Source organism: Myotis yumanensis, unplaced genomic scaffold, assembly GCF_028538775.1.
Source record: "Myotis yumanensis isolate MYYU_CA2020_CCGP unplaced genomic scaffold, mMyoYum1.0.hap1 SCAF_19, whole genome shotgun sequence".
Lineage (NCBI taxonomy): Eukaryota > Metazoa > Chordata > Mammalia > Chiroptera > Vespertilionidae > Myotis > Myotis yumanensis.
In genome coordinates, this window is record NW_027223770.1 from 28,548,582 (window position 1) to 28,560,244 (window position 11,663).

The window sequence follows — 11,663 nt, forward strand, 5'->3', positions numbered from 1 at the left end:
GCACATGAGTGATCATTACCTTTACATTTGTCCATACTCTCCAAACCTCACACACCCTTGGCTATTCTCCCCCAAAGGTTTAAAATAAACAAATACAAAGATTCCAGTGGAGAGCTGCCAGGAAACACTCCCACCACAGTCGGGCATGTTCAGCCCCACATGGCTGGAACTCCCGTATGGAGAGGTGAGCCAAGCACCTGAGCCCTTTTAGAGGCAGGTTTAAAGAAATGCTGGAAGACAGGATGTCCTAGTAGTGCAGACGATGGCAGAGCAGCTCTAAATCCATTTTTACAAAGACAGATTTAAAATGTTAAGGACTAAGGATGAGTTAAGTGTTTTGGCCACTGCACTGGTGAGCGGGCCCAGTGTGCACAGCGCCCACCTGCTGCAGATGCTGTCCGTCCGGCTCCGTGTCTCCCCATTGACCTCTGGGCCCCGGTCTCGGTGCTCGGCTGCAGCAGCCTGGAGGACATCCGTGATGGACGGGAACTGGCCCAGAGAACTGGAGGCAATCTCCTGGCCGTTAATCACATAGGAGGCTTCACGCGTGCCCGCGCTGTTCACCAGAAGGCCGTGCACTCCCCGGGTGGAGACGCCGCTATAGGAAGAGCTGTCACTCTCATTCCCATCGGCCTCAGACATGTTGTCTCCAGGAAGGGATGAGTTCTCCAGGTCATCGGCTTCAGGACACAGGCTGACCTCAGACACCACTGACGTCATGCTGCTTCGGTTCTGCTTCAGGGAGCCCCTGGCGGAGTCTGTGGCCAGAACACTTCCACCCGAATTCCCAGCATCTGAGTCTTCAGTTCTGTAATCAGCCAGGGACCGAATTTTGCTTGATTTGGAACTTTTTTTCTCCTTAGAATGTGCTAGGTGCCGTAAGCTGCCCACCTTCGGGCCCCGAGGCACACTGGTGCGCAAGAAGGAGTACTCCTTTGTCATCGCCACAGTGCTGGCCCTTGGTAAGGCTTCTGGGTTCAACATAAGCTCAGGATCCAGTGTGCTGAAAGGTCTCATTTTAGTTGCAGGTTGGCTGGACTGAGAAGGAAAGAAAGGCACAATGATTATATTTGAAATTGACAACAGCATTCAAGATGTGCTACCCAGAAAGGATGCACGGACGACGTTCCCTCCCCGTGTGTGCCCCCTCCACCCCAGCCCGCTGTGCTCTGCAGCCTCACTGTCCTGTCACCAGCGACCATCCAAGCACAGCCGCCAATGACTGTGACTTCTTTACCATTAAAAACACCATCAGCAAGTCCTTCCTCCTCACCCTCCTTTACAGCGCTTTCCTGGCTACATTCCCATGTTTGTGCTTTTAGATAAACTTTACATTTTCTTAAGTTATAAAATGCAGTCCTGCTGAGTTAGAACTACCTTACAAGTATAATTACTTCAAGGATAATGAGCTATTTCCCTCCATTTATTCGTAACTGCTTTCAAAGAAAGTTACATAGTGTTCATCTAGATTCTAAACCACTTTTCTGCCATTTTAATCTAATGCTTAGATACTTTATCTTCTCCATTATATTATCTTTTCCCACTAATATTGTAATTGGTTTTATAAGGCAATTATTGTTTTAAAAAAATAATATATTTTTATTGATTTCAGAGAGGATGGGAGAGGGAGAGATAGAAACATCAATGATGAGAAAGAGTCACTGATTGGCTGCCTCCTGCACAACCCCCACTGGAGATCAAGCCACAACCTGGGCATGTGCCCTTGACTGAAATCAAACCTGGGACCCTCCAGTCTACAGGCCAATGCTCTATCCACTAGGGCTTGATTTTTAATACTTGTACTTTTAAACCAAATTCCTGAACCCTAATTACTTTAATAATTATATATTTTTATAAATTTATCATTTTTAGCTCATTCTCTAGAGCACGGGTGGGGAACGTCTGCCATGAAATCATTTGTTCTGGCCCTGCCAAGGCATTAGAGGTGAGTTAATTAAAGAGTTGATCAAATATAGCGGGCTCATGTTTAAGCTGGTAATTTTGTATGGCCCATGAATGTTGTTGTAAATACCCAAAGGGCCCTGGGCAGAAACCTGCTCCAGAGCTTCCCGAGGCACCCCCAGCACGTGGAGGCCCAGGACTGGCTGCTCAAGCACAGACAGCAATGCTGCCCACCCAAGCGCTGGCTGTCTCTTCTTTCCAAACAGCAGATTGAAGGCTGAAATGTGCTCGTTTCAAGGGAAGAAGAACCACTGGGGCGGGAACCGGGACGCTGCTGGAAACTCCCCAAAGGGTGGGAACCAATGAGAGAAAGACCCTTCCAGAGAAGCACAAAGAAGGAAAGGCAAGTTCCGGAACGACGTCTGACTAATCCTGGCCTGTCACACACAAGTTCCCCATTAGTTTGCTCGAGAGCAGGACTCACACGCTCCTGCTGGCGCTTCACCCTGTACTGCGTGAGCTGCTCCTCCAGCCGCCGCCGAGCCTGAAGTCGGACCTGCTCCTCCTTCTCCAGCGGCAGCGAGGCCTCTGCTGAGCCTGGGTGGGGAAACAGCCACTTAGAAACTCAGAAAGCACAGGGCACAAAGGACAGAACAGCAGCTTTGCTGTCATTTTAATTAACAATATGATTTAGCTTCTAAACAATGCATGCCGTCTAGTTTGAAAGCCTACTTCCAGATAAAAAAAACACACAAACGTGAGCTCTGGACTGGGCACTGGTGGCCCACAGGACCTGTCTCATAAAAGATGCTGTGGGCATGCCCAGGGCTGGGGTACCTACAGCATCCAGAGGGTACAAGAGGACACGGGGGCCTTAGTAACAGAAGAACTGAACTCAAAAGTCAGTGCCCATGGTGGCCCTCCTGGAGCTCTAACTCTGATCTCTGAGGTTAGAGGAACCAGTAAGAGCAGCCGTGATGGATGACACCCAGTCACGTGAGTGTATTACACCAAACGTGCTTTCTTTATGCAGTTACATCTGGAGACAGAATTTTATCCACAGCTTACCTAAATTCCTGCAATAACAAATCATGTTGTATTTTTGGCCAATAACAAAATTTAAACTATCTAAACCCAAACGTTTTACTTTGGGTAATAAAGGGTGAAGAATGAGTGCAATGGTACAAGTCACAGGTTTCTGTAACGTAAGCAGACAGGGATGTTGGACACTGAGGGAAATACGCTGATGAGAGCAGATAAATGTCCTATCTTAACCACTTCATAGACAACACCACCTTCAGACGCAGAAGATAAGCAGCTCTTGTTTTAAATAACCCCTAAGACCTGAGCAATGGAATTCCAGTTATTCCACTGCAAATTCACCAACGCCATTACTAATTGGTGCACTTATCAGACGTCTGGTACTTTTCTCAAGGCTAAGTGGTCCGGATGGCAGAAACCCAAAGGCTGTGGCTGCAGGCAGGGAACCCAAACCTGCAAACTCCACACCAGGGACACAGCCTGAAAGTCAGGGTCATGAGCGAACACTCCCCAGGAAGGGAAGCAGGTGGCCGCAGGTCGCTGCCACATGGGCCCCTGAGCTCACATCCCTCAGAGCAGGAATCAGGCTTTTACATGTCTCTTGGCTTAAATGTTGCCAATGAGTTTCCAGAAATTTTAAAAATATACTATGGGCCCTAACCGGTTTGGTTCAGTGGATAGAGCGTCAGCCTGCGGACTGAAGGGCCCCAGGTTTGATTCCGGTCAAGGGCATGTACCTTGGTTGTGGGCACATCCCCAGTAGGGGGTGTGCAGGAGGCAGCTGATTGATGTTTCTCTCTCATCAATGTTTCTAACTCTCTATCTCTCTCCCTTCCTGTCTGTAAAAAAATCAATAAAATATATATTTTTTTTAAATTAAAAAAATATATACTATGGCCTTAATAAAATAATGCCTGTGAAGAAAAAGGCAAACAATCCAAAAGAAAAATGGGCTGAACATATCCACTGACAATTCACAGAAAGGACTGACCAAATGGCCAACAGACCTTCCAGTCATCAGGCAAGTGCAAGGCTCACAATAGTCACCAGGAAGCACCAGGGCGCACCCACCAGACCAGCGGAAACGGAGAGGAAGGTGTCTGGGTGCCAGAGGGGTGGGCGGCAGTGAGCTCTCTCGGGTCATCGTGGCGCGGCTACAGGACCCCTCGTGATGGGAATAAGTAAACACGCCCGCTGCTTTGGACCAAGAACCTGCTCTTGGGAGACAGCCCTGGACGACCCGGGCGGGTCACATGGCAGTGCTGAGGGAGCAAACACGCCACAATGGGAGCAACACAGTCGCGTTTAAAAAGCAATGACCCCAACCCTGGCTGCTGACAGAGGCCTATGTAGGGTCATGTGAGAACAGGGGTACATGGCCCCACTGTGTGAAACTATGTCTGGGTATGAGAAACAAGTGTCAGACAACGGCCTGGAGGTTTCTTGGCCTCACAGGCTGCCAGTTTGTGACTTGTTCACTCCAAACCCCCCAGGGATCAGCTCAAAATCAACGTTGATTAAAATAATTCATCAAAGAAAGCTTTCAAAGTGTAACTGTTGAGACTAATTCCCCACAGGCTGCCTGCTCAGCACCCAGGATGACAAAAGGCACACACAGGCCCTTTAAATCTGGGCCTGGAGTCCCACCATGAATATCGGACCATGAAGATGTGTACTCTCTCTCTGAAATGGAGCCTCCTAATAAACGCAGTCCATTGTGACCAAACCGAATGCCTCTGGAGGTGGTGACTGAGGGGCGCTGGGGAGGGTGGAGAGGGGGAGAAGGCGGGGAGGATGCTTACACAGTTGCGTTTCTTGCAAAGGAAGACTGAGTCTGAGAGACTGCAAAGCTTCTTTTCTAACACTGCCCTCAGCACTAGTCCCCTGAGACTTCCTTAGGTTGTCATGGAAACCAGCCACACCTGGAGGCGCATCAGGACCCACTGGGCTCTTGGTGGGACCGAGAGCCGACGGCGGGCCTGGGAGCTGTGGCATCGGCCCATTCTGACAGGCGTCCCCCTCGCTGGGCTGGTCTGGGCTTTCTCCTTCATCCATAGCTCTGTCCACCTCGGCGCTGGCACCTGGAAGAGAGGGCATGCTGGGCCATCCGATGACAACAACCCAACCAGGTCATTTTGCAGATACGCAGCTAACAGGACGAAGGAGAACCCAGCGACGTAAGCATGAGCAAGCTCAACACCCTACATCAGTTCACTCTGGGAGGAAAGCCGGCCCTGGTTGCCTGCATGGGCAGGGATGTGGGACAGGTTGCCCCACCATCCAGAGCCCACCACCCTCATCTGTGGAATGCCCTCACCTCACACTTGGAAGAATTTAAGTATCATTTCCTTTCCATTCAAACAAGACCAATGAGAAATCTTGTGAGTTTGTGTTAACAACAGCAAAGGAAAACAAATGCTTAAAACATAGCTGACCGTGTTTCTGCTAGGGGTCGGGAACCGCAGGGCTAATCAGAGCCACAGCCTCACAGTCATTTCAAAGGATACGTTCATCCACCAAAATGAGAATCTAAAGCAAGCGGTGGATTCGCTGCTCAGAATGGTTTCGGCAAAGTTGAGCCCCAAATCTGTGCTTCTGCTCAAGGAACACCTGTGAAGGCAGGAGCCCAGGTTCATCCAAAGATGACAGTACACCCACGTGTTAAGCTCAGTTCCTCCCATAGACACTTGCTTATACATGAACTTAAACCTATTTCCTTACTCAAAGGAAAAGAGGAAGGGACTTCCTACAATTAAGTGACAGTAATCTTTCCCCTCCCCTTATACTGGTGGGCCAGCCAGAGGGAGTTCAAGAACCAATGTGGCCTGTGGAGGAAGGGAGGGGCCTATGACATAGCCTTTGGCCCAAGGAAATTTAAAATGGGTTTCTGTCACTTAAAATGTGAGTCCCAACTAATACAGCTACTTACAGCCATGCCTCCCTACAAGTAAAACCAAATACAAACAGGTGCCTCAGACACAAAGCAGAGCGAGGGGACCCATCCACGGCAAGGCCCTAACACCCACAGATCGGTGTCTGCGTACTCAGAAGACCCCGTCAGCTTCACTGTGTGTGGGGGGTGGGGGTCCTACATTTCAGATACAAGTCAAGCAGGTCAATACCACTTTCTGATGAGTCCACAGATCTGGGGAGTCTCAAAAACTGTACTGTTTATATGACAAAGTAATCACTGAGCATCATATTGTACTTCTGAAAACATCTAGAAGTGAGAAGGCCCAATAAATAAGACTTTGTTTCCCAACACAGGCCTCATTATGGACAAACAGCAATGACGACGACGCTTTCCCACCTGCTTATGCTTGTTTTACGTGGGCCACTTCCTCCAGCCCCCACGACGACCCAGAGAGGCAGGTTCCACTCATCGTCCCTTCACACAAGAGGACAGTGAGGCCGAGATAAATCACGGACCCTCCGGAGGGCTTGCTGCACTTCGTGGTGGATCCAAGGGCCGGCTCCCCCTCTGCTCCCCCGGTGCCCCCCTGCGGGATCCTCGGTCTTGGGCCCACGCTGTCACCAGCCTCACTCAGCACTTAGAAGCAGTAACCAGCAAAGCCATTTTAGGGCTCGAACATGGTTTTCAAGAAGCATAATGCAATTTCTGCTACTAAAGCAGTACTCTATAATTTTCAAGCACACACTGCACTGAGCATCCTGAGAATGGGGTACAAAGACTCAGTGAATAATTCACCCCTGTACTTCTGATGAACAAATAACCCACCAGCTAACATGCAAATGTGGCCCCATAATCCTTAGATCACTACTGGACTGTTCTGGATCTGTTAGTAAAATTCTGGCAGCCAACCAAACAAAAAGGTAGAACACTAGGTCGGGAATAATGATGTGTGAGAAAGACCCACAGAAACTGTAAGAGAAGTCACTGCAGCCCCTCCTTGCTGGGGCAGAAAGCGGGGCAGTTTCTGTTCGGTTTAACAAGCATGGTACTTGGTTTAAAGATGGCATCAACTAAGAAAGACACTCATCTGATACTAAAAACACGTTTTAAAGGAAAAGTTCATTATCGTCTTAAACACCTCTAAAACGCAAGCTGATCCACATCTTCTGTCTAAAGGCAGTGTCAGCAGCACACAGGTGACTTACGCTGGGCTTCATCCCACTGGTCAGGTGGCGCCGGAGGACCCAGGGGCTGCGGGAGGGGGTCAGGACGGGCTGAAGTGCCCCTGCGGGATCCATCTTCCAAGACGCCACCCTGCACGGCCGACACTCCATCCATGGTCAGGACGCCTCAGACTGGGCTGACACTCGGGAGCTGCACGGGCGCTGGTTCTGCCATCACCAACAGTCAGGATCCCCGGGGAAGGGCGGCACTAGGTTTTCCATTTTCAAGAGATGTAACGTCTTATAAACGACTTGAAATCAAACCAAGTAATATGATACCTAAGAGGAGGGAAAATAGGAATAAAATATTATGCAACTTCATTGTCAGATTTGAAGTAGCAATTCCAAGATTAACATTTGCTTCCTAATTTGCATCTGTGTAAGAAACATACAAATTTATTCATTCAACAAAAATCCTGAGTGCCTACAATAGCCTAGGTTTTGAGAATAACATGCGGAAGCAGCCACACCCGGGCCAGGCCTGAAGGCGCTTACTGTCATTATTGGTGCTGGCCAAAGACCGTCTGCCAGGACAGAGAAGAGCCATCAATGGCTCTGTAATTATCACAGGTGGCCACTGAGCTGGGGGGTGGGGTTTGAGGAACTGAGTTTTCACTTATTAATTTTATTTACTACTTATTGCCTATAAATTTAACTAATTTGGTGTAAGTAGCCACATGTGGCCAAGTACTTCTGTGTAGGACACAAGCCTAAGCGCTCAGAGGACTCCCCTTGCAGACCTGGCGTGAAGGTGCCAAGGCCACTGCTGAGAGCCAGCTGTGGGAACGGGGTCACTGTCCTGTGTGGGGAAGCACGGGGTCAAGGACGTGGAAAGGCAGCCACGGTGGAATGGGCACAGAGAGAGCAGCTCACAGGAGACCAGCATCGTGTAGCCCATCCTGTGAGGCTAAACTTAAGAGAGCAAACTTTGGCCAGTCTGGCAACTGGTTATCGCTTGTAAAGTGGCTGAGGATACTCTTTTGTTTCCTGGTTAATCCTCACCCGAGGATGTGTTTCCCCATTTATTTTTAGAGAGAATGAAAGGAAGGGAGGAAGGAGGACTGAGAGAGAAAAACATTGACTGGCCCCCTCCCACAGATGCCCCTACAGGGGCCGGGAATCGAACCCGAAACCCCTCGGTATGAGGGCTGATGCTCCAGCCACTGAACTATGCCAGCTAGGACATGGCTGACGATATCATTGCCGAGTTTCCTTGTCAACAGATAAGGTGTTAGTTGTTACTCATTCTGTGAGAATGTTGACATTTACTTCCTTTAAAATATGTTTTAGCCCTGGCTGGTTTGGCTCAGTGGATAGAGTGTCGGCCTGTGGACTGAAGGGTCCCGGGTCCAATTCTGGTCAAGGGCACATGCCTGGGTTGCGGGCTCGATCCCCAGTAGGGAGCATGCAGGAGGCAGCTGATCAATGATTCTCTCAGATCACTGATGTTTCTCTCTCCCTCTCCCTTCCTCTCTGAAATAATAAATTAAATATGTTTCATATTATCCTGTGCACTGTTCTGTGTTTCACATGTTTCAGGGCAAAAGAGATTTCTCTCCAGCTTACAAATCCCACAGACACTGGGATGCGTCAGGCAGTGGTCCTCACAGGGAAGCTGACACAGGTTGCCAGCTTCTCCAGGGCATTGACTCTGAAAATCTTCTTCCCTGTCCTGTGAACAGGCACCCCTAGGGGTTGGCACCACCTGCTCTACCCACGCAGAGTGACTAGTGATGGGAGTGCAGAGACCAACACACAGAGTGAGTCCTAGGAAGCCTCCTGCACAGGCTCCGGCACGGCCCCGCCCCCTCGGCTGTGAGAGCATGGGCACACTGCTCACCACTCTCACCAGTAAGAGGGAGAGGAAAATAACACAACATTTTGCCAGGATGAAATGCAATAAGGCACAGGGTCTGTCCCATGCCCTCAAAAATGGCTATTATCATTACTGTTATTTCCTTTCAATTGTTGCTTGTCCAGATTGATAGGTACAAACCAACTGAATATATTCTCACTTAAAGTATATTGCTACTTACAGCAACCAGCCAAAAGCGGGGGGCCACTTTGAATCTAAGTGATGTCATGGTTTTTATTTCCTTTTCTCACTATTCAAGATAGAGCTCTCATTCCTGTAAAGGGTTATGTTTGTAATATTAAAGGAATAGTTTTTAAAAACTTTTTTATGGAGAGAGAGAGAGAGAGAGAGAGAATCATTGATCAGCTGCCTCCTGCACACACCAGGACGGGGGATCCAGCCCAGCTGGTGTGGCTCAGTGAGTGCGGGTCAGTCCCCAGTGTGGGGTGTACAGGAGGCAGCCCATTGATGATTCTGTCATCATTGATGTTTCTGTCTCTCTCTTTCTCTCCCTTCCTCTCTGAAATCAATAAAAATATTTTTTTAGAAAACAATATGCAATCCAGGGATGTACCCTGTCCTGGAATCGAACCCGAAACTTCCAGAGTACGAGAGGACACTCCGACCAACTTAGCCACCTGGACAAGGCGACAACTCAGAATTTTTAAAAAATCCATGAGTCACCTGCATATGGCTTACAATGTCCCCGTGGCTTCAATCACACGGACCATAAAACCCGAGCCTCCGGTCATAAACCGCGGAGCTGCACCCTACCTGGCCCTCCTCCCGCTGCCTTTTCCTCCTTTCTCACGATGCCTCCGCACCTTCTCCACCCGAGGACGCCAAACGGCCTCCTCCCTCGGTCCGCACTTGCTGCTCTCTCTGCCCGGAGCGCTCTCACTCCACAGCTTTGCAAGGTTTCCCGTCTAGAGACGCTGGCTCACAAGTCACCTCCCCGCGCCGGCCTCCCAGACGCCCCCCCACCCCCGGCCCCCAAACACCGGCCGATACTCTCCGCGGGCACCTCACCGACCGTCCCTGTCCCTCCAAGACAGCGTGGGCTCGGCGAGGGCAGGAACAGGGCCGGCAGCGACTGACACTCACCAAACACCTGTGGGCGGAGGCTGGGCTGTCCACCTGCTCCACTAGGGACAACGCCCGGCCCACCTCGCTCTGGACAGTCTCCCCGTCCCGGGAAACGAGATGGAATCCAGGTGGAGGGCGGGGCCGAGAGACACACGGACTCTTTCCACCCGGCCTCCCGCTAACCACGCGACACCATGTGACGCCTGTCATCCTGGCGGCCCGTCGGCACCAGGGCCCAAGCGCTGCCCGAGGTCCCTGCGCGGCGCCCACAGCAACTGCGGACACCTTTGCCCCAAATCACGCCCCGTCACGCGCAGACAGCGCTCGAGGGCCTGAACGAAGGGCCGTTCACGAAGCCAGCCGCCCCGGCACCTGCACAAGCGCTCCCGTGCCCCCGGGCTACCAACGGTGCGGAGCGGGGCTGGCACGGGGCGTCGCCACCTCGAGAGGCGATGCGGCCCGCCCTCGGGGTCCGCCCAGGCCCCGCCGCCCCTCGCCCGTCCTCCGCCCCGACCACGCCGTGACGCACGGAAGCCCCGCGCCCTCCCCGGCGGAGTCCCGGCCTGGAAGCCTTCCGCGACCCTCACCCCGGCGCTGAGGAACCGCGGCGGCAGCCCGGCCCGGCTGCTCTAGCGGAGACGTGGCCGCGCCAGAGGCGGGGTCGGGCGCGGCGACAGCTTCGGCCCCCCCGGAAACAGCCTGTGCGCGCTGCCTTCGTTCCGGAAGAGAGAACAACCTCTTCTCGTCAGCAGCCGCTTCTCCGGCTGCAGGGCCGGCATCGAGCCCACTCACAAGCGGCCCGAAGCGGATTTCAGAATATGAGTTTGCGGCTCTTCCCCGCATAGAGACGCAGTGTCCCGACTTGCAGGACCAACTCCGACCGGAAGCAGGGTGACTGAGCTTCCGGTGGAAGTGGCGTGTCCAAAGCTTTGGCCCCGCCCAATCTGTCAGACTGTGGGCGTGGTCACCCGCCCCGGCGGGGCCCGCTGGGGGCGTGGCTAGCAAAGGCGGAGGCGCGACCGCGGGCTCCTAGGTTCCCCAAACCTCCCAGCGCGCCAACAAAATGAATCCTGCTTCAGAGCCTAGCAACGTTTTACTTTAAACAACACACCTTGTTGGCAAATGGCAGGTTAGGTTTTTTATTTGCGTATGGATATCAAATCGTTCACGCACTCTTTATTAAAGAGACAGTCCTTCCTCCACTCACTTGCTTTGACACATTTGTCAAAAACAGGTTGGCTGCTTGTGTGGGTGTTTCCGGGGTCTCTGCTCTGTTCTGGGATCTCCGAGCCTATCACAGGCGCTTTGCAGAGAGCTGTAATAACCGGAAGTGTATTCTGTCCTTTTTCCTCATTGTTCTAGCTATTCTGGGACTCACGCCCATCATATAAATTTTAGAATAACTTGTCTGTGTATACAAGTCCTTCCTGGAATTTTGATAGGAATTAGAACTATAGATCAACTTGGGAAGAACTGGTATCTTTACTATGTTGTCTTCCAGTCCATGAACATGGTATGCCTCTCCATATTAGGTCTCCTTTGTTTTAGGCATGATATACCAAAAGCACTTAACCTCTGCTGCAAAGTGCACACACTTGCAACAAAGACATAACATAGCCTGTGGCTTCAATGTGAATCACTA

At 51.2% G+C, this 11,663-nt stretch overlaps 1 protein-coding gene across 4 annotated transcripts in view; it reads right to left on the reverse strand.

Annotated features, from left to right (window-relative positions):
• The window catches only part of GOLGA3 (golgin A3), a 29,058-nt gene extending 18,162 nt beyond the window's left edge, over positions 1 to 10,896 (reverse strand). Inside the window, exons 1-5 of one of the 4 annotated variants that reach the window (XM_070399944.1) lie at positions 10,609 to 10,896; positions 7,063 to 7,359; positions 4,866 to 5,024; positions 2,387 to 2,499; positions 383 to 1,038 (exon numbers count right to left, since the gene is read on the reverse strand). In XM_070399944.1, the coding sequence (XP_070256045.1) occupies positions 383 to 1,038; positions 2,387 to 2,499; positions 4,866 to 5,024; positions 7,063 to 7,195 (1,061 nt within the window). In that variant the 5' untranslated portion in view covers positions 7,196 to 7,359; positions 10,609 to 10,896. Of the gene's footprint in view, positions 1 to 382; positions 1,039 to 2,386; positions 2,500 to 4,745; positions 5,025 to 5,378; positions 5,524 to 7,062; positions 7,360 to 10,039; positions 10,142 to 10,608 lie in introns of those variants that run through there. The other 3 variants (XM_070399942.1, XM_070399943.1, XM_070399945.1) reach the window with 3 other exon arrangements.
• Positions 10,897 to 11,663: the final 767 nt, after the last annotated feature.